Source organism: Seriola dumerili, unplaced genomic scaffold (assembly GCF_002260705.1).
Source record: "Seriola dumerili isolate Sdu_G_001 unplaced genomic scaffold, Sdu_1.0 BDQW01001240.1, whole genome shotgun sequence".
NCBI classification, from domain to species: Eukaryota; Metazoa; Chordata; class Actinopteri; order Carangiformes; family Carangidae; genus Seriola; species Seriola dumerili.
This window is the reverse complement of record NW_019175495.1, coordinates 537,211-556,831: the sequence shown is the minus strand read 5'-3', so window position 1 is coordinate 556,831 and position 19,621 is coordinate 537,211. Positions and strand designations below refer to the sequence as shown.

The 19,621-nt window shown below is 43.5% G+C and overlaps 1 protein-coding gene across 3 annotated transcripts in view; it reads left to right on the top strand.

Moving 5' to 3' along the window:
• Positions 1-17,035, top strand: part of myo1c (myosin IC) — a 54,887-nt gene extending 37,852 nt beyond the window's left edge. For all 3 annotated transcript variants that reach the window (XM_022767636.1, XM_022767638.1, XM_022767637.1), the window contains 29 exons: positions 6-204; positions 1,237-1,317; positions 1,686-1,865; positions 2,977-3,075; positions 3,861-3,971; positions 4,379-4,450; positions 4,639-4,758; positions 5,157-5,230; positions 5,996-6,101; positions 7,024-7,104; positions 7,681-7,772; positions 7,923-8,017; positions 9,029-9,075; positions 9,193-9,273; positions 9,797-9,902; positions 11,021-11,138; positions 12,106-12,219; positions 12,347-12,423; positions 12,526-12,594; positions 12,724-12,808; positions 12,955-13,114; positions 13,237-13,320; positions 13,408-13,501; positions 13,587-13,642; positions 13,721-13,856; positions 13,970-14,040; positions 14,139-14,236; positions 14,431-14,530; positions 15,327-17,035. In XM_022767636.1, coding sequence (XP_022623357.1) covers positions 6-204; positions 1,237-1,317; positions 1,686-1,865; positions 2,977-3,075; positions 3,861-3,971; positions 4,379-4,450; positions 4,639-4,758; positions 5,157-5,230; positions 5,996-6,101; positions 7,024-7,104; positions 7,681-7,772; positions 7,923-8,017; positions 9,029-9,075; positions 9,193-9,273; positions 9,797-9,902; positions 11,021-11,138; positions 12,106-12,219; positions 12,347-12,423; positions 12,526-12,594; positions 12,724-12,808; positions 12,955-13,114; positions 13,237-13,320; positions 13,408-13,501; positions 13,587-13,642; positions 13,721-13,856; positions 13,970-14,040; positions 14,139-14,236; positions 14,431-14,530; positions 15,327-15,353 — 2,833 coding nt within the window. In that variant the 3' untranslated portion in view covers positions 15,354-17,035. The remainder of the gene's footprint in view (positions 1-5; positions 205-1,236; positions 1,318-1,685; positions 1,866-2,976; positions 3,076-3,860; positions 3,972-4,378; positions 4,451-4,638; positions 4,759-5,156; positions 5,231-5,995; positions 6,102-7,023; positions 7,105-7,680; positions 7,773-7,922; positions 8,018-9,028; positions 9,076-9,192; positions 9,274-9,796; positions 9,903-11,020; positions 11,139-12,105; positions 12,220-12,346; positions 12,424-12,525; positions 12,595-12,723; positions 12,809-12,954; positions 13,115-13,236; positions 13,321-13,407; positions 13,502-13,586; positions 13,643-13,720; positions 13,857-13,969; positions 14,041-14,138; positions 14,237-14,430; positions 14,531-15,326) is intronic.
• Positions 17,036-19,621: the final 2,586 nt, after the last annotated feature.

Genomic DNA, 19,621 nt, shown 5'->3' with positions numbered 1-19,621 from the left:
TCCAGCTACGCCGTGGCAGACAACTCGTACCGCTCCATGAGGACGGAGAGGAAGGACCAGTGCATCCTGATCTCCGGGGAGAGTGGAGCCGGGAAGACGGAGGCGTCCAAGAAGATCCTGCAGTACTACGCCGTCACCTGTCCGGCCAGCGAGCAGGTGCAGACCGTCAAAGACCGGCTGCTGCAGTCCAACCCCGTGCTGGAGGTGAGAGAGAGAGAGAGAGCTTCTCCATCCAGACTTTATCATGATGCTGAGACGCCTCTTGATAAATAACGTGGCTGATTTGCTTCTTGTAGAAACGAGACAACAAACTGTCAGCGCTGTTTGAAATGAAGCGCTGACGAGACGGAGAGAAATCTATTATCAGTGATGCTGTTATAAGGATGTCGCACTGTCATGAATAATGTTTAATTATCTTTCCATTAGAGCAGACGGTTGTCTTCCTAATGTCCATAAGTGCCGTCGCATCTTTGAGCGTAAACAGCATCCGCTCGATGACGAGGCGTAGAGTCGGGATTAATGGACGGTGACGCACACAAGAAGAAGACCAGAGAAATCAGCTGTTTTTCATCATCAATACTGATTTATCTGTTAAATATCTGTTTCTATTACAGTGGAAATATTATCCAAATCACAATATGGCCAATTGCAACATCCAAAATTGCAGGAGCTGCAAAAAACAAATCACTTTCTCCAGACGATAGATTACGTACTTTCTATACATACTAAAATCCTGATTCATATCACAATCGTAATATCTGTCAAAACAATCTCAATCTGTTTGTTTTCAGCGCCGTTCAGCTCAAGTAGCTGTCGTCTGTGAACATGTGCTTCATTCACCCACGCTGGTTGAACGCGGCATCGTGAACACGTCTCAGAGCCGTGGTTGTTTGTGTTTGTTTGACAGTCGCTGGTTTGGAGAACGGAGTTTACTGAAGTGCTTGTTTTGATGTCTGGCATGTCTCGGCCAGATGTTTTCCAGATGTGTTTACGTGTGTGTGTTTGTGTGTGTGTGTGTGTGAGCGCCCTACTTCCTGTAATCTGTGCTACTGTCCTAGACCAACACCGCAGGGATTCTGACACCTGTCTTCATCACACTCATCCTCTCCGCTCCCTCGTTATCTCTCCACCCCATAATCTGTCAATCATCATTTCTCCCTCTCTCTCCCTCCTTCTCCCTCCCTCCCTCTCTCTCTCTCTCTCTCCTCTCCTTATCCCTCTCTATCCTCTCTCCAGGCCTTCGGCAATGCCAAGACGTTGCGTAACGACAACTCAAGCCGCTTTGGCAAGTACATGGACGTTCAGTTTGACTTCAAGGTGAGCGGGACGCTGTGATTTACGCCGGCAGCTACTTTTAGCACGAGTGAACACGGTCCAACAAATGTTCCGTGAGATGGGAGGCAGATTGTTGCAAGAACCAAAAATATTGTTACCTCGACATGTTAAAGACTAAACTAGAAGAAAATCTGTGTTTTTTTATCAAATACAATCGAATTCAAGTTGTTTTAATCACCCACATCACTCCTCCTCCCTGTATCTTATAACCTATTATGTTCTACAAAATCCACGTCGAACCTGCATGTGATATCAACCCTGCAACACCTCCTCAGTACCCCAGCCTTACCCACTCCTCCTCTCCCTCCTCTTTCTCCCCTCTCCCCCTCTGGCCTTTGTCCCGTCGGCAGGGCGCCCCGGTGGGAGGCCACATCATCAACTACCTGCTGGAGAAGTCCCGCGTGGTCCACCAGAACCACGGCGAGAGGAACTTCCACATCTTCTACCAGCTGATCGAGGGAGGGGAGGAAGACCTGCTGAGACGCCTGGGCCTGGAGAGGAACCCCCAGCAGTACCAGTACCTGGTCAAAGTGAGTATCCAGAACTTTGACTTCTGCGTCTACGAAGAGATGCAAGTATTTATCAGTATTTATCAGTATTTATCAGTATTTATCAGTATTTATCGGACTATCTGAAGTAGAGCTGCAGTGAGAAGACGATTCATTGATTTCCAGATTGTAGGAAAAATGCAGATTTACATCCACAGTCCCACGGCAGGAAACATGAAACTAAAAACACTAACACAGTACACTCCTACAAATATAGAATTAACAGAATAAAAAAAAAGACAAATACATTTTTGCTGCGTCCTGAGTTAAAAATGACGACAGATCTGTTTTGACTTTCTCAGTCTTTAGCTCGTTCTTTATATCACCTCTCCTCTGGTGTCCGTCAAATAAAGGCGCTAGAAAAAGAAGAAGTTGCTGGTTTAAGTTTTGGAATTACTCGACAGAACTAATCTTATTTGCATGAGGAGGAACTGGTATCAGTGTGTGGTAAATGTTTGGGTGTGGTTTTATTTCAGATGTGCATTTGAATATATCTGTTTGTTCATGGGAAATCCTGCAGCGATGCCAGTTCATCGTCGAGTCTCAGTGACGTTTCTGCAGCAATAAAGAAAAACCTGTGGATGAATATGAATCATACACTGCAGGAAACTCTCTCTCTCTCTCTCTCTCTCTCTCTCTCTCTCCTGTCTGGTCTGTACTGTGTGTGTCCCAGTGGGAGTTCTGTTTAATAGGATCTCAGTGCAGAGAGAGGATCTGTCCTCAGGGGGCAAATCTGCCTTAAGGCTCGAGCTGAACCCTCCCTTCAGTGCACACACACACACACACACACACACACACACACACACACACACACACACACACACACAGCTACTGACCAAAAACACCTTGTGTGTATGTGTGTGTGTGTGTGTGAAAATAGGTGTTTACGTTACATACAAATGGCTGTTTACTTTGCACGTAAGCGCCAATTTACACGTCAGCTACTTTATTGATTTTGCTCACGACTTTGCAAGAGAATAAAAAGTTAAACTAGCTGGTAAATAAATAAAGAGCATGTTCAACGTGCTTTAGGTTGTTAACCAGTGGTTAATGTGTGTGTTTTTGTGTGTGTGTGTGTGTGTGTGTTTCACAGGGTAACTGTCCCAAAGTGAGCTCCATCAACGACCGCAGTGACTGGAAGGTGGTGAGGAAAGCGCTGAGCGTGATCGGCTTCAACGAGGACGACGTGGAGGTGAGGGCCGAGTCCGAGCCGTGTGAATTATCCCTGACGTGTTTGTTTTCTCACCTGAAGCGGAGAGGGAGGCGTAAACACGAGCGGCAGCGTGTTGCTATGACGTGGACGGAGCAGGTGGAAGCTTTTCGAAGCTCAATTTTCACCTCCTTCGTTCACTCTTACCGTTTCCCTGAAACACAAACGTTAAAGTTTATCACAGATCATCTTTTAATAAAACATTTCAACCCCCACTGTGTTTATCAACGGCCCTGAACAGTAAAGTTCTCCATGTGCCTGAGGGGGGAGCGGCTGGTTCTGTTGCTGTCCTGCAGTGTGGATGCTTGTGTTTGAAAGTGTTAGTTAGACTGTGTGTGTGTGTGTGTGTGTGTGTGTGTGTGTGTGTGTGTGTGTTATATGGTGAGAACTTATTTGTGCTCAGCGTGGGAGTCGTCCTACATGTTCATGAGTCTGGGCTCACTTCCAGAGCTTTTTAGATCTCACACTGCTTACACAGTGAAGAGCAGGTGTGTGTGTGTGTGTGTGTGTGTGTGTGTGTGTGTGTGTGTGTGTGTGTGTGTGTGTGTGTGTTCCTATCCTGTTCAATTCTCCAGGCTAAGTTTAATCAAAGCCATCCTTATCTTCCGCCCATGAAGCCTCGGCAGTAACTTCTTATCGTGCTGCAGAGTCTCATCTCTTAACCTTTTGCTCTCTCCTTCTTCCTCCGTCTTTCTCACCTCCCTCCCTCTCTCTCTCCGTGTTTTCACTCCCACTCCCTCGCCCCTCTGTGTTTTTTCTACGCGCAGGAGCTGTTGAACATAATCGCCAGCGTGCTCCACCTGGGGAACGTGCAGTACGGCGGGGAGGAGGGAAACGCCTGCATCACCTCCGACACGCAGATAAAGTACCTGGCCAGGGTAAGACGCTGCACCGAGCAGCTTCATAAACACTCCTCTAACAGGACAGGTGAACTTATTGATCAAGCATCTCTGAATCAGGAGCAATAAAAACTAGTTTGACTAGTTTTTATCTCATAAGAGAGAAAAAAAATAAATAATGATATAATAGTAAGAGGGTGTCTAGCACTATATGAGATAATGTGTGTGATAGAATAGACAGAATGACACTGAGGCGCATACCACACACATAAACATACAGTATCAGCATGTACATGCTTTTGTTTACAAAACAGTTTCAGTCTCTCAGTTACACCTGATGTCAGACATGATCAGCTGATCCCGTATCCAGGATGTCACGGTTGTCGAGTGGCGTGAGGTCGTTGCGTTGCCGCTGTTTGTGTGCTAATGTTGTTGTGTTTCTGCAGTTGTTAGGAGTGAATGGAGCAGTGCTGACGGAGGCGCTCACACACAAGAAGATAATCGCCAAGGGAGAGGAGGTAGGTTTGGATACACACGGTCATTGTAGAGCCGGTGTGTGATAAGCATGTGAAGACAAAGCTCTACTCTCTCTCTCTCTGTGTGTGTGTGTGTGTCACACTCGTATAACTGCCCCTGCTGAACTCTGTGTGTGTGTGTGTGTGTGTGTGTGTGTGTGTGTGTGTGTGTGTGTGTGTGTCTCCCTCAGCTGATGAGCCCTCTGAACCTGGAGCAGGCGTCGTCAGCTCGAGATGCTTTGTCCAAGGCCGTGTACGGACGCACCTTCACCTGGCTGGTGAACAAGATCAACACCTCACTGGCATACAAGGTACACACACACACACACACACACACACACACACACACAACTCACTTACTCCTGTGAGTGCAGAGCATGTTCATGTCTCTCCTGCTTATTCTGTTACAGCACAGCGCCACCTTGTGGACATTTACAAGTTCATAACGTGAACAGAACTCAACATTAAATCATGATAATAATAATTATAACTTCTTGTTGCTATGGATTTCATGTCTGTGAAATAAATAAATAAATCTAAATTAAATTTCATGCATTTACACGTAAAGAAAATCAGTCTGTAAAGCCTGAAGTGAAGTTTAATTTAATCATAATGCACATTTTATTCTTTTTAAAATAAAATGTCTGTAATGTCTTAATTCCTTTCATGTAGATAATTAAATATGAGTTTTCCTCTGTGTCTCTGACAGGACGACTCCTATAAGAATTACTCTGTCATCGGCCTGTTGGACATCTATGGCTTTGAGGTCTTCCAGCACAACAGGTAGTTATTGATTATTGATTTTCAAGAAAAGTTAAAAGGTGTGCACTCCACAAATCAGTCCGATTTTTAATTCAGTTCTCAGAGGAATAAAGTTAATTTCTGCCTGAAATATGATTGATATGGATGTGTGGACCTGTTTACACTTTACAGACTGAACCCAGCGTCTTTATTTCTCTTTATTTCTCTTTATTTCTCTTTGTTTCTCTTTGTTTCTGTTTGTTTTAGCTCGATGTGTATTTATATATTTTATTCTCTAAACTTGTTGTTGTATATCCTCTCAGCAGACTAGTTTATTTATTTGTTTTTATTTGACTTTTTGGTCATTTTACTGTTTATATTACTGACTTTTTCATTATCTCATTATTATTATTATTATTAATATTATTATTATCATTATCATTATCATTATCATTATTATTTATTATTATTAATATTATTATTATCATTATCATTATCATTATCATTATTATTATTATTATTATTATTATTATTATTATTATTATTATTATTATTAGTGCTTGCGTGAGACTGAAATGTGATTTGCTTGTAGTTCAGGCCCTAAATCTGGTGTGAATTGGTAATAAATTGGTTCTAAGACGCTGCTCAACAGTTTCAACTGTAACTATAAAATCTCTTATAAATTTATGGACCTGCCTCTAAAAGTCACACCGGCACAAAACAAAGTGAAGAAACAAACCAGCACGTTACTGATCCTGTGTCTCGTTATTATTTTATTTTAAGTTTGTTGTTGTTGTGCTGTTGCAGCTTTGAGCAGTTCTGCATCAACTACTGCAACGAGAAGCTGCAGCAGCTCTTCATCGAGCTCACCCTCAAGTCCGAGCAGGAGGAGTACGAGGCTGAAGGCATCACGGTCAGACATCACCCGCCTTTCTTTCTTTCTTTGTTTTTTATGCAGGATAATTTTGCGTTTTACGTTTCCTCTCTCGTCTCGCGTCCCCTCGTTACTCCACTTTGCTGTCACCTTCCATCATCACACCACCTCCCCTCCCTTTAAGCCGGGGGGGAGGGGGGGGGGGGGGTTGAGCTCCTAATGTGATTGTGGTTGCAGTCGTGTTTTCCAAAGTGAAATTGATAATTCAATTTATCACCCTGCCGTTTCACTGTCGCCTTTGCTCAAAGTAATTTGCAGTAAGTGCAGATATTTTTAGAAAATGCTGCCTCATTAGGATCTACGCCCTTTACCCTGTTATTGGTCTTTTATTTATTCACAGTTAAAGTCTTTAATGATTCCTCTTTAGGAGATTACATGTCAGGAACAGGATCTGCTCTGAGAGACGACGTCTGGCTCCAGATGTCTCTTGTCCGTTGTCTTCATTTATATTTATTGCATTTTATTGCTTTGTTTTGCTTCTTTTTGAACAGCGGCCCTTTGTGCTCAGTCTGATGTAAATGCACTTGGTCAGGGAGCAAACAGGTTGTGGGAGAAACTTGGATTCACCTCTCAAAGAGCCCATTATCATCTGACATCAGGACCGTGGGCCGCGCTCTCAGTCATCTCTGTGGAAATTATGTGGCGGTTACTCCTAACATAACCTAATAGTGCTGCACTCAGCCTGTGGCTTTGTGTGTTCATCGTGTGTGTGTGTGTGTGTGTGTGTGTGTTCACATGTGAGTGGGTGAGCAGTGCGCGGATTCCTGTAATTCTTCAGATGACCGACTTTACGCTCGTTAAATATTTCCGTGCAGATGTGAGTGTCGGCGGCCGATTGATGCCTCTGATCTGCTTTATTTCCTCATGATCTCTGACTGAAACATCGACCTTGTGTTTTCAGTGGGAGCCGGTTCAGTACTTCAACAACAAGATCATCTGTGACCTGGTGGAGGAGAAGTTCAAAGGCATCATCTCCATTCTGGTGAGGAGACGCTGAGCTCTGCGTCTCTGCTGCAGAGGCTCCACGGTTTAAAACGAGATTTCACTTCAAAAGAAAGGAAGAAATCACCTATTAAATTCATTTTGAAGGTTAATTTTGGCCAAAATATAAAATACAGAAGAATTTATGGCAAGATAAAGTGTCTTGTTAAAGTAAAAGTCACATGACCCAGCCATTAAATAGTCCAGCATACAACTCCCATCAAACCACAGTGTGTTTTTCAATCACCGATTAAACAAATGTGAGAAAACATCTTAATTAATGAGTGTTGATGAGCAGATTTGATCAGTTTTGGACAGATCCAGTCTTCCTGTGTCCCTCTGCCCGCTGTTTTTATGCTAAGCTAACCGTCTCCTGGCTCCAGGTTCATATTACCTCACAGACATTAGCGCGGTATCGATCTTTCCATGTCTGTCTTGAATTCTCCGTCACTGACAATCAGAACCTGGTGTCATCTCACAGTGCAGTAGATTATTATACCGTATATAGTTTAGTATCAAGTGTATGTGAATGGATCTGGGGGCACAGTGTTTGAAATGTTGCCGCTCTGCCTCTCAGGATGAGGAGTGTCTTCGGCCCGGAGACGCCAGTGATATCACCTTCCTGGAGAAGCTGGAGGACACGGTGGGAGGACACCCACACTTTGTCACGTGAGTTTATCGGATCGATCCGATGCTCCTCCTCCTCCTCCTCCTCATCTGTTCATCTGTTCTCGCAGTTCTTAAAATCTCAGCTTGAATATGAATATGCGTCCAGTGTGTTTACTGTCGCCGTGTGTGTGTGTGTGTGTGTGTCCGCAGTCACAAGCTGGCCGATGGAAAGACCCGGAAGGTGATGGGCCGTGACGAATTCAGACTGCTGCATTACGCAGGAGAGGTCAACTACAATGTTAACGGTGTGTGTGTGTGCGTGTGTGTGTGTGTGTGTGTGTGTGTGTGTGTGTGTGTGTGTGTGTGTGTGTGTGTGTGTGTGTGTGTGTGGGGGGTGCTTTAGTTTTTTGCACCTGTACCTTTTGCACCAGGCAAAACTAGTTTTGCATTTTCAGAATAAGATGGTCATATCACACCGCTATCAGACGGTCACTAATTTACATTAATGTAGAATTTGCATCGAGCGTTTCCACTGGATTTTACAAACGGCTAAGAGATGCTGAAGGAGGTTAAAGACACTGTGAAACCCTCAACATCCAAACGCAGCAAGATCTTCTTCTTCTCTGTGTCATGACTCAGTCAAATCTGAAAACACAGACATGATACTCGAGAGATTTCACCAGGTGTGATTTACACTTCCGGAATAAGATAAAAATTAATTAATCTGCTTGGAAATCATAGAAAAAAAGATTGTTCCTCCCTCCAGAACCTGCCTGAGAATCATCACCGTTAATTAGTGGCAGTTGTTTGTACGATTTCAAAACAGGAACTGCTAAAAACGAATTCAGCAATTTATTCTTTTAATGGTTGATTTGACAAAATGTAAACAAACAAACAAACAAACACACAAACAAACAAACACAGGCTTTAAGAAAACGGTCTCAAGTTGTGGCTCACAGCTGACTGACTGACTCCATGGTAACATTATACTTCCTGTTTACACCCCTCGTCGTGGGAACTCTGTCTCCAAAATAAATAGAGAAGAAGAGAAGTTACAAATCAGTTTTTTTATGTTCCACTATGAATATTTTTAACAAGACTATTATTGCAACTACATAGTAGATAATGAAGTTTAGTTCAGTCAGATTTTAACTACAGTAAATCTGACATTCAATCAATACGTAATGATGATAATACGGAAAGTATTTTGTGTTTAAAGGTAGAAATTTATCTGTTTGCAGAGAATCAATCAGAAAGTACTGTGATATATCCAGTAACAGGATTAGGAACGTGACATTTCTTCTTCTCTTCCTCAGGATTTCTGGACAAGAACAACGACCTGCTCTTCAGGAACCTAAAAGAGGTGAGAACCGCGGAACAGGAAGAACAGACCGGGAGGACTGATGCGATTGGAAGCAGCATCATGGGAAGCCGTGTAGCTGGTTTATGGTCTGAAATGTCGTCTTGTGTGTGTCTGCAGGTCATGTGTATGTCGGAGAACAAGATCCTGACCCAGTGTTTTGACCGGGAGGAGCTGAGTGACAAGAAACGCCCAGACACAGTGAGTAACCTGACTGTGTGTGTGTGTGTGTGTGTGTGTATGTGTGTGTGTGTGTATGTGCGTCTGTTTTCTATAATCATACTTTCATGCGTCCCAACATACTTTCCCACAGCTAAACAAACAGTGGTGTGTTTCCCCTCCTCGCTGTTGAGTGGGCGGTCTGATGGGGATTCTCTGCAGCCTCCCACTCACTGAGGAATGCCCTGACACTTGTATGCCCTTCACACACACACACACACACACACACACTTGAACAGGGTACTGTCACAGGCTGGCAAGTGAGACTCCCAGTCCTCCACACTGGTCCCAGTGTTCAGTCTGTCCTGGACCACAGTCACATCAGCCACTCCTCTTGTTTACGTAGCTCTTCTTAGCTCATCGTCTCTGTCCGCGAGCTTCTGTTTGCATTCGTTTCTCCGCTCATCTCCTCAGTCACTGACCGGCGTCCTCTCACCTTCATCTCCGTCCTCTCCTAACCACCCTTTGTTTTCTCTCTGGTGTCTGTCTGTGTCTGCCCCTCCAGGCAGCCACCCAGTTCAAAGCCAGTCTGGCGAAACTCATGGAGATCCTCATGTCCAAGGAGCCGTCGTACGTCCGCTGCATCAAGCCCAATGACTCCAAGCAAGCAGGTAGGAAGTCCGCTCTTTTATTTTGCTCGGTATGACACAGGACGGGAAACAGAGCTGCTCAGATACCTGTCACACAGTGTGGGACGAGGTCGGACAGAGGTGTGAAAGCTCAATTCAGAAGCCAAACACCTGGTCATCCGGAGACCATTCAGTCATCGTGACGGGCAGAAATTATTTCAACGCTAACCTCGTGATTCTGTCGTGTTTGCACGTCGTGGATCAGCCAAGTTTCTAAATCACAGTTGAGTAATTTATCAGAACACATTTATTTTCCCTTTGTCACGATATATGGAGGAGCGATATATATGTGCTAACATCGGGATATTCAGACAGAGGAGGTGGTTTTTATGGAGCGACGCGATGGAGCTTTGGAGCTTTCTGCCATTTTGTGCTGAGCCATGCTTTGACATGTTGTATCACACAGCACCTGCAGGTCTATCACTGACATGGAAGCAAATTACAGGCGTAATTATCTGAATCTAATGAGCAAAAGTGAAGTCCTGATTTATAGTTTCAATTTAATACCACTGAATTTATAGAATTAGCATTTTATTTTGAAATCCTGGTGTTGTCTGTAAGCTTTTTGAATGTTATTGGACATTTTTTTAACCATAAAAATAACCTTTTAAAAGTTTTAGATTCTCCAACCCACTGACAACAGGTTGTTTTTCATCAGTGGTCAGGTGGTTTTTATCTGCTGGTAGTTTCCAGCGGTTTGATGCCAGTTTCATGCACCAGATCTTTGTAGGAGGAGAAGAAGCAGCTTAGCAGCTTTAACACTGTAATAATTTCCCAGAAATCTCACGTTAATCGTTTGCTTTCACTAATTCCGACCAAAGCGGTTTGTTTTGAGCGGCGTCAGAAGCTGCAGTGTAGCTCGCCGTGTGGTCGTCAGTATATCGGGCCGGGCCTTTGTTTCTCTCCACAGTCGGCCTTTTGTTCATTTCACACTGTCTCTCTGTCCCTCGTCACTCCTACTCCTGCTGTTTAGCATTTACTGGTTTTCTCTGGTTCATTTTGTCCAACGGTCGTCACGTCTTTTTCTTTTCTTTTCTTTCCTTTTTTTTTTTTCACTCACACTGATTTGACCCTGCTCTCCCTCTGCTCCCTGTCCCCAGGTCGGTTCGATGAGGTGCTGATCCGTCACCAGGTCAAGTATCTGGGACTGATGGAGAATCTGAGGGTGAGGAGGGCCGGCTTCGCTTACAGACGACGCTACGAGGTCTTCCTGCAGAGGTGACCAGATACTGCTCCGTTTCTCCACCTGGCATGATTTACTACAACTTACAGCCGAAACATGAGGACGTGCTCACGACACACACTTTCTTGTGTTTGTAGTTCACAATGATGATCGATATCATCTTCGTGAAATAGATAAAACACAAAATACACAAAACTGAGCTGAGAAAGTTCAGAGTAACGTAAGGAAGTGAAGTTGTTCAGACCCAGTGCTGACCGACTCACCTACGAGGAGCGAATGAATATAACAGATATTTTTTTTAAGAGAATGAGAGTAATGGAAGAATATTCCTTTCACCTCAATATGAATGAATCAATGCAATCTTAATTATTAAATACCTGCTGTTGTAGCGATAGTGTTGTTCCTCCAGGTGCAACAGGTATTTGGTTTCCTGTTTCCTTTATAGAACAGGACGGTTTAAAGTCCCAGACACTAATCCTGCACCAGCTCACTCCCAGCTCTGAATAACAAAGTCAGACATATACCATCATGCTGCAGCAGTGAGCTGTGTTTACCTGTCCACTGTTGGACGGACTGACTCATGGCAGGACTTTAACAAACAGTAACTTCATTATCGATTAACCTGCCAATTCTAATAAATGTCAGAAAAACTTCCTAAAAACCAAAGGTGAATCCGTCGAACTCCTTGTTTTGTTCGAACAACAGACCGAAGTCCAGGAGATTTTCTGTTTATATACAGGACAGACAAACAGTGAATGGCTGGAATCAGAGTGTTTGTCGTTTTATCACTTTGGAAAAATAACTTTTAAACCATTAATCAGTTACAAGGATAATTATTTTTCTGCTGATCGACTGGTTGACTTCTGCTCATCCCGCCCCTCCTTGTTATGAAGCGATGAGGTGAACGGGCCGATCAGTGAACTAACGACGTGGATTCATCAGACTTTAGTCCTAAAACCAGTTCTCCAGTATTAACTTGTGTCTGTGTCTGTGTCTGTGCAGGTACAAGTCGCTGTGTCCCGACACGTGGCCGAACTGGCAGGGGAAACTGGCGGACGGAGTGGCCACACTGGTCAAACACCTGGGATACAAGCCGGAGGAGTACAAACTGGGCAGGTCAGAAACACACACACACACACACACATGTACAGATACACCTTCTCTCTGCTTTCCCTTGCCTCTGCACTCTGAGTCGTTGTGTTGAATAAAACCAGTTTGATGTAAAATCTTTTTTTCTTCACAGATCCAAAATCTTCATCCGTTTCCCGAAGACCTTGTTTGCCACCGAGGACGCTCTAGAGACCAGGAAACACAGTCTTGGTAAGAGTCAGTGAGTCGTGACGTGGCTGATTATTATTATATCACAACTGTCGTGCCGTAGATTTCAAACTGTATCTCCCGTCGCGCTTTCTCCCGCCACAGCCACCAAGCTGCAGGCGGGATGGAGAGGCTACAGCCAGAAGACCAAATACCAGAAACTCAGAACTTCAGGTGAGGAAAACGTCGACTCTCTCACATCTTCACCGGAGTTTATTCAACACCTCCGGGATGTCTGCAGAGAATCCAGGTGGTCGTGGTATTTATTTGTGAGTTATGATGTTTTACGATGCACCTTTGCAGCTATCGCCGTCCAGGCCTGGTGGAGGGGCATCCTGGCCAGGAGGAGGGCCCAGCGCAGGCGTCAGGCCGCGGATACTATTCGCAGGTACACGACAACAGACGCCCACTGTGTGACAGATACACCTGACTCAGAAAGCACCATGGCCACCATCAGTTTGTTTTCCAGACCTCAGGAGATGAACAGGTTTACATCGCCTCTTCAGATCCCTTTTTCCCTCGTCTCCTCCTCAGGTTCATCAAGGGCTTCATCTACCGCCACAAGGAGCGCTGCCCCGAGAACGAGTACTTCCTGGATTACGTTCGCTACTCCTTCCTCATGAACCTGCACAGGAACCTGCCGAAGAACGTCCTGGACAAAACCTGGCCGACACCTCCAGCTGCTCTCTCTGAGGTGGAGACTGACGATAAACTAAAAACTCAAATTAGGATTTAATTAAGGTTTATTGTGGCTAAAAAAAAACCAAAACATGATTCCCTCCTGCAGTGTTTTGAAAGTGTCGTCTGTGTGTTTAGGCGTCAGAGCATTTGCGTAAGCTGTGCATGCAGAACATGGTGTGGAGCTACTGCAAGAAGATCAGCCCCGAGTGGAAGCACCAGGTGAATATATGTAACGTCCTCTTTGTGATGCTTCCCTGTTCGCTGCTTCCTTCGCTCACTTCACTGGCGTCATTTCTGTGTGAGTAGATGGAGCAGAAGATGATCGCCAGCGAGATCTTCAAGGACAAGAAGGACAACTACCCACAGAGCGTTCCCAAACTGTTCGTCAGCACGAGACTCAGTAAGACAGATGTTCTTCCGCCACACCAGAGAGACTTCACAGGCTTTGAATAAACGATTTTAACAGCGTGTTTCCTCTTGTTCAGACGGCGAGGACATCAACCCCAAGGTGCTGCAGACTCTGGGCGCTGAGAAGATGAAGGTTAGTGGAGCGAAGTCTTTGAACAGGTGGAGGGTTTCTTCACCGACAGTGTTGTGACCCTCGTCCGTCTGTTCGCAGTACGCAGTGCCAGTCACCAAGTACGACAGGAAAGGATACAAAGCTCGACCCCGTCAGCTGCTGCTCACCGGAAACAGCGCCGTTATCATAGAGGAGGCCAAACTCAAGCAGCGCATCGAGTACGGAGCCCTGAAAGGTCAGAGGTCATTTTCTAATGGGGTTGTGTTTTTTATTTTTCCTTTTGGACGTCGATTGTGTTGAAGCTTAAACTGTCTTGCACCCTAACCCCCCCCCCCCCCCCCCCCGCAGGGATCTCCGTCAGCTCCCTCAGCGACGGCCTGTTCGTTCTGCACGTGCCCAGTGACGACAACAAACAGAAGGTGAAGCCGAGGACTCGACGCCCGCGAACTTTAGCGTAGTTTTACTCGAATGTGTGAAGTTTTTCACCGTGTGTGTCTGTTCCGCTGTTTCCCCTCAGGGAGACGTAGTTCTGCAGAGCGACCATGTGATCGAGACTTTAACCAAGATCGCGATCTGCGCCGAGAAAATCAACAGCATCAACATCAACCAGGGCAGGTGAGAGGCGCAGCACAAACACTGGAGGTGTTACATTACCACCGTGGACGTGAGCCTGTTGCATAACGCTAATAAGTGCAGTGTTGTAACACTCCTTAAAAATACATCTCCACTCCTACGCTCTGTTCTCTGTGAAGGTAGACGGTGGTTCAAAGCAGGAACAGGCTCTAACTGTCCCTCTGTTGTTCCTCCAGTATAAAGTTTACAGTGGGTCAGGGGAAAGAGGGGATCATAGACTTCACACCCGGATCAGAACTACTGGTGGCCAAGGCTAAGAATGGACACTTGTCTGTGGTGAGTTGACTTCATCATCCTCAGCTTCATCAGTCACGTCACAAAGGTTTCGACTTAAACATTTATGCTGTTTACCACCAGGATGTTTGATCGCAGCATCCAATGGATATTTTGCAACAGTATTTAAAGCTGCAATTATTATTATTTTTATATTATTGATGGATTAAAGTGAAAGAGGTCAATTATGTTATCACTAGGCTCTTCGGTCTCCAGAGGCTTTTCACCTGTTTCAGCTCATTGTTTTGGTTTTCCAGCTCATAAAGTTGCGTCCTATCAGCATTGTTTCGATTGACAGTTGCCTAGCGACATAAACAACAACCGCAGAGGTTTTCGTCTGATTTTGAATCAAGTGCTAAATTCTGATTGGTGCACAGAAACATGTGACATCACCCTCTGCGGTTGCTGCTCATAGTAAGACGCTGAGTTATTATTATTTCACTTTACCCAAGTGGATAAAAGTTTTAATTTGTTTAATCGCTCTCAACAAATTCTAATGTTTATCTAATTTTTACAGTCAAGCTCTGTAAAATCGTCCACACCCCCGTGGCTTCATAAAAAAATTAATTAAAATGTATTAACTCGCTCGTTTTCCGTGTGGAAGCTGCTTGTTAAAGTCTCTCTGCTTAATATTTAATTCTAATAAAAAGGCCTCATCAGCCGAGTGTTGTGTTAAATGAGATATGACTGAAGAAACTGGATCGTTGTTGTCGTGATGTTACTTCCTGCATCTGTCCAAAGTCGCTCTGTTGACCTCTGACCTCTGACCTGACATGTTTCTCCTCTGGATCTCTTCCAGACGGCTCCCAGACTGAACTCAAGATGATGGCCACACACACACAACACACACACAACACACACGCCCACACGCCAGGAACCTACGTACTCCTGACCTCTCCCATCCTCCAATCACATGACTGCAGACCCCCGCTCTGCCTAAGCCAATCAGATGCCAGCTGTCACTCCACAGGTGGCATGTGCTTCCAATTAAAAAAAACAAAAAACAAAAAACAAAACAAAAAAAAAAATCCAGCAAAACTAATTGATATATTTATGTTTATATATTATATTTTTGGGATTAATACTGTTGCTGTTTGAATATTCTGATTTTATATACAAGGCCAAGGAATAACAAATATTGTGGTGCATTTTTCTTGCACCGTGTGTGTTCATTGTGCTTTATTCGGGAACATGACCAACAAATTTATGAGGGAAGATTCAGAATTAGAGACAACAATGAGAAAAAGATAAATCAGGGTGGGTTGTTGCTTGTTGCCTCTTTTTTTCCCCCTGTTTACTTTCTCTGCTCGACTAGAAGACTTGATTGTCTTGCTGACCCTTATTTTTCTAACTGGGGCGAATGGCTTGTTATTGAAGCACGAAGGTGTGTAGAACAAGGCTGACAGTATGTAGGATATCTGTTGAGAGGGTCGGGGACGAGGAAGAGTAACTTTTCAATCAAATGGTGTTACGACTGGCTCTCTAAATCAAAATAAATAGCTGGATATACTACTGAATATAATTCAAAAATCTGCACTCGTATAGTGTTTGAATTAGAAGAAAGCTGATCACTGCATTAAATAATCAGCTTCTGTAAACGCAGCAAAAAAATGAACAAAGTAAGTGAAGGGAGCGTGCGAGGAAAAGGGCGAGAGAAAGGTGAGAAGAAAGACGAGAGAACGCAGCGGTCATTTGCCTCGACACCAGGTGCTTGTGCCTTCCTCCTTTGACTAATTTATTCCTATTGATTTAGTTCCAGAGCTGTATGTACATTGACGTTTAAAACTCAACCATGACACTCAACACAAGAATGAGTCGAGTTCAGTGTAGATAGAAACCCGCCATCCTCTGAGCAGCCGCCTGCACGGTCGACCTCCATTGTTCAGAACCACATACTGAGAAAGCCCCAGCATCTCTCTCTCTCTCTCTCTCTCTCTCCCTCCGTCTGTAGTTGATTCCTCTCTTCCCATTATCTTCAGCTGCCTGCTTTCTGTCTTAGAGAAGATTAGCTTTTGTCACTCTGCGACTGAAGTGGTGGGATGGCTGTCTCTGATCAATATTTTTGAATTAATTTCACCAAAAAGCCATTATTTCTTTTGTTGTTATATCATATATCTCTCCATTTTTACTATTAGACAGGATTGAGACCATAGTGTGGGACTAAAACTCACAATTTGAAGCCATATTAAATCTGGATTTAGCTAAAGTGCTTGCTACAGCCAAAAGCAGTGGTTTTAGATTGAAGCTGCTAACAGCTGTGTGCCTAGATAAACTTTAACTTTTGTGAAAGGAAATAGTTTTACATTTAGGGAAATAAACTTATTGGTTTTATTGCTGAGAGCTAGATGAGACGTTTGATACCACTCTCATGTTTATGCGCTAAGTATGAAGCTAACAGTCAGGAGATGGCTAGCTTAGCTTTGAGGAAAAACTGCTAGCTTGGCTCTGTGAAAATGTCTTAAAAAAAAAACAACACAGTTTTGTTTTTTGTACACATTAAACAAACAAGACTTTAATGTTTAATAAAAAATATATTAATTAGTGAGGTTTAGAGGTGCTGGTAAACAAACTTTATTACTTTTTGAAAAGCTGTTTCCCTGTTGCTAGCCTTTATGCTAACGCTAGCTAAGAAGCTTCTGGCTGTAGCTTATACTGAACACAAACACACAGGAGTGGTGTCGATCTTCTCATCTAAGTCTTAGCTAAAAAAGTGCAGAAGTAAATTTTCCCAACATGTCAAACTATTCCTTTAATGCCAGAAAATATAAGCATTCAGAGCTCTTTGCAGAATTTTAACAGTAGAAAAAACGTCTGAAATAGCATCTGAATTGTCATGCAACACTATAAAATATTAATTAAAGCACATGACAACAGTAAAATATTCATGCATCTTCCGGTTCAAGTTAAAAGCGTCCTACTGACCAACATCTGTCGGTCTAAAACCTATCTCTGACCCTTGACCCCTAACTCATTTCCAGCCTACAGGTGAGACCAAAGACTGACGGTGAAAAAGTTTTGTTCTTGAAACTTTTGAGAGGAGCTCCAAAATGTTTCCAAGACTTTTTTTTTTTTTTCTCCAGGCCTCGCTCAATGACAGAACTTTTTCTCCGTGTGGCTCTGGGTGGCGAGGCGGGTGCAATATGCCGAGGCAGGACTGTGCTTACTGCAGTTAAACTATACTAGCCAAAGACCCTGTTGATTTATACTGATTTTGTGTATGATTTATATGATATTATTATAAATGTTATGTTGTTTGTTTGGTTTTTTTTTTCCAGGAGGGAGATGTTTTTGTACAGTTTGTGTTCTGTGTTGTTATAAATGAGAGATTCAAGCCAAGTGAGGTTTGATGATGTGAAACATTTTGGGGAGAAGAAGCTTTTAGTATTGTTCGTTAACATGTTCACGTGCCTTGTCGGATAGCAATACAACAGGTTTGTGTGGAAATAAAAAGAAATACCTCCTTGACAGAGTCTAGTCGTTGGCTGACGACGGTCGTCTGGCTGTTTCTAGAAGTTTCCCAGCAGCACCTAAAGGTTCGCTCTCTCTGCGTGTATAAGCTTTATTCAAACCAAATCCAAAGTCTATTGTCTGTCGATTTACAGATGCACTCCTGTTATCAGTCCTGACTCACTGTGTGCCCCAAACCAATGTATAATTATGCCAACACACTAAAACAGTAAGATACTAAAGATTTGAAAAAATAAATTTGAAAAGTAAATACAAACTGATGAAAGGCTGTTGGGTGTTTATTCCTTCCTGTTCAGATGTGTGTGGGTGTTTACCAGAGACTTGTGTCCTTTACAAGTCGACAAGGACGAGTTTAAATGGTCAGATAAACGGAGATTTGAATATCTACAACTCCACGATCCATCTGCTGAAGATCATTTAGTTTCAAAGCTTTGGGGTATGAGAGTCCATCAGAATTACAAGGAGATACTGACTCAACTTATTCTCATTTAACATCAAAATAGAAAGCAGAAAAGCCTCGTCTGTCTGAAGCGACACTGTCCATGGATGGATAATGAGACAAAGGGCCCAGGGCTCAGATACATTAAAGGCCCTCCCTCCTACAGAGGAGCAGGACCCTCCTCATCAACGAGGCCTGAAATTCACTGCTCTGTCATTTCTGCAACATATTGCAGGTTACATATTGTAGATGATATTATAGGACACTACAAAATATTTAGAAAAAACCTTGAAATGCATCTTATATTTTCTTAAAGCAGAGTTATTATCAAGGAAGTTGCAACCACAAAAACTGGATATCGTAAAGATACAACATTAAACACAAAATAAAAACACATAAATGATACATATGATTAAAAAACCATTAATAAAATAAAATAATTAAGCAGCTTGGAGCATAAAGCTGAAAGCAGTTTCTTTATGTTCAGGTGATCTCTATTCTTTTTTTAAAAAATGTTTTTATTGCCATTTTCGGACAAAACTAAAAGATATAATGCTACACCATGATAATGAAGTCAGTCCTTGACTGTTGAGATTAGCAAAGTAAAGAAAAGGCGAGAACGTCAAAAACCCTCAACGAGGTAAGTAAATCATCATCCTCCAGAAAACTACAAAGAATGTTAGATTTCACCATCTTAAGAGAAATGTGGCTCAGGGGCCTCCCGCCCCCGTGGGCCCTGGACCTGGAGATCAGGTGCACCAATCCATCAACAGACGTAGATTCACTCAAGTGGTTATTTTCAGATGCTTGCGCTTGACTTTAATATCCCCATTTTATCTTTTGCAGGAATCTCCACCGCACTGGTCTCAGTCCGGTGTGTGTCAGTCCGCGTCCAGCAGGTGTCGCCCTCGGTCTGAACGACGACTCCAGTGGTTTTTGTTTTCAGATGGTCTTTCCACTGGACCATGTGAGCCCTCCTCTCCTCCTGTATTTCTAGGAATTACAAGTTGGGCATGAAGTTGGAGGTAAACAGTGAGTCACGTCACGCGCTGACGGGAGAGTCCATAGACTACATACAGTATACTGTGGGTGTGGCAGCAGTGTGTATATACAGTTAATCCTATAGACCTTTGTTACACACAGAAAACCAGAATTCAGGCTCAACTGTGCAACAGTTTCTTCACTAA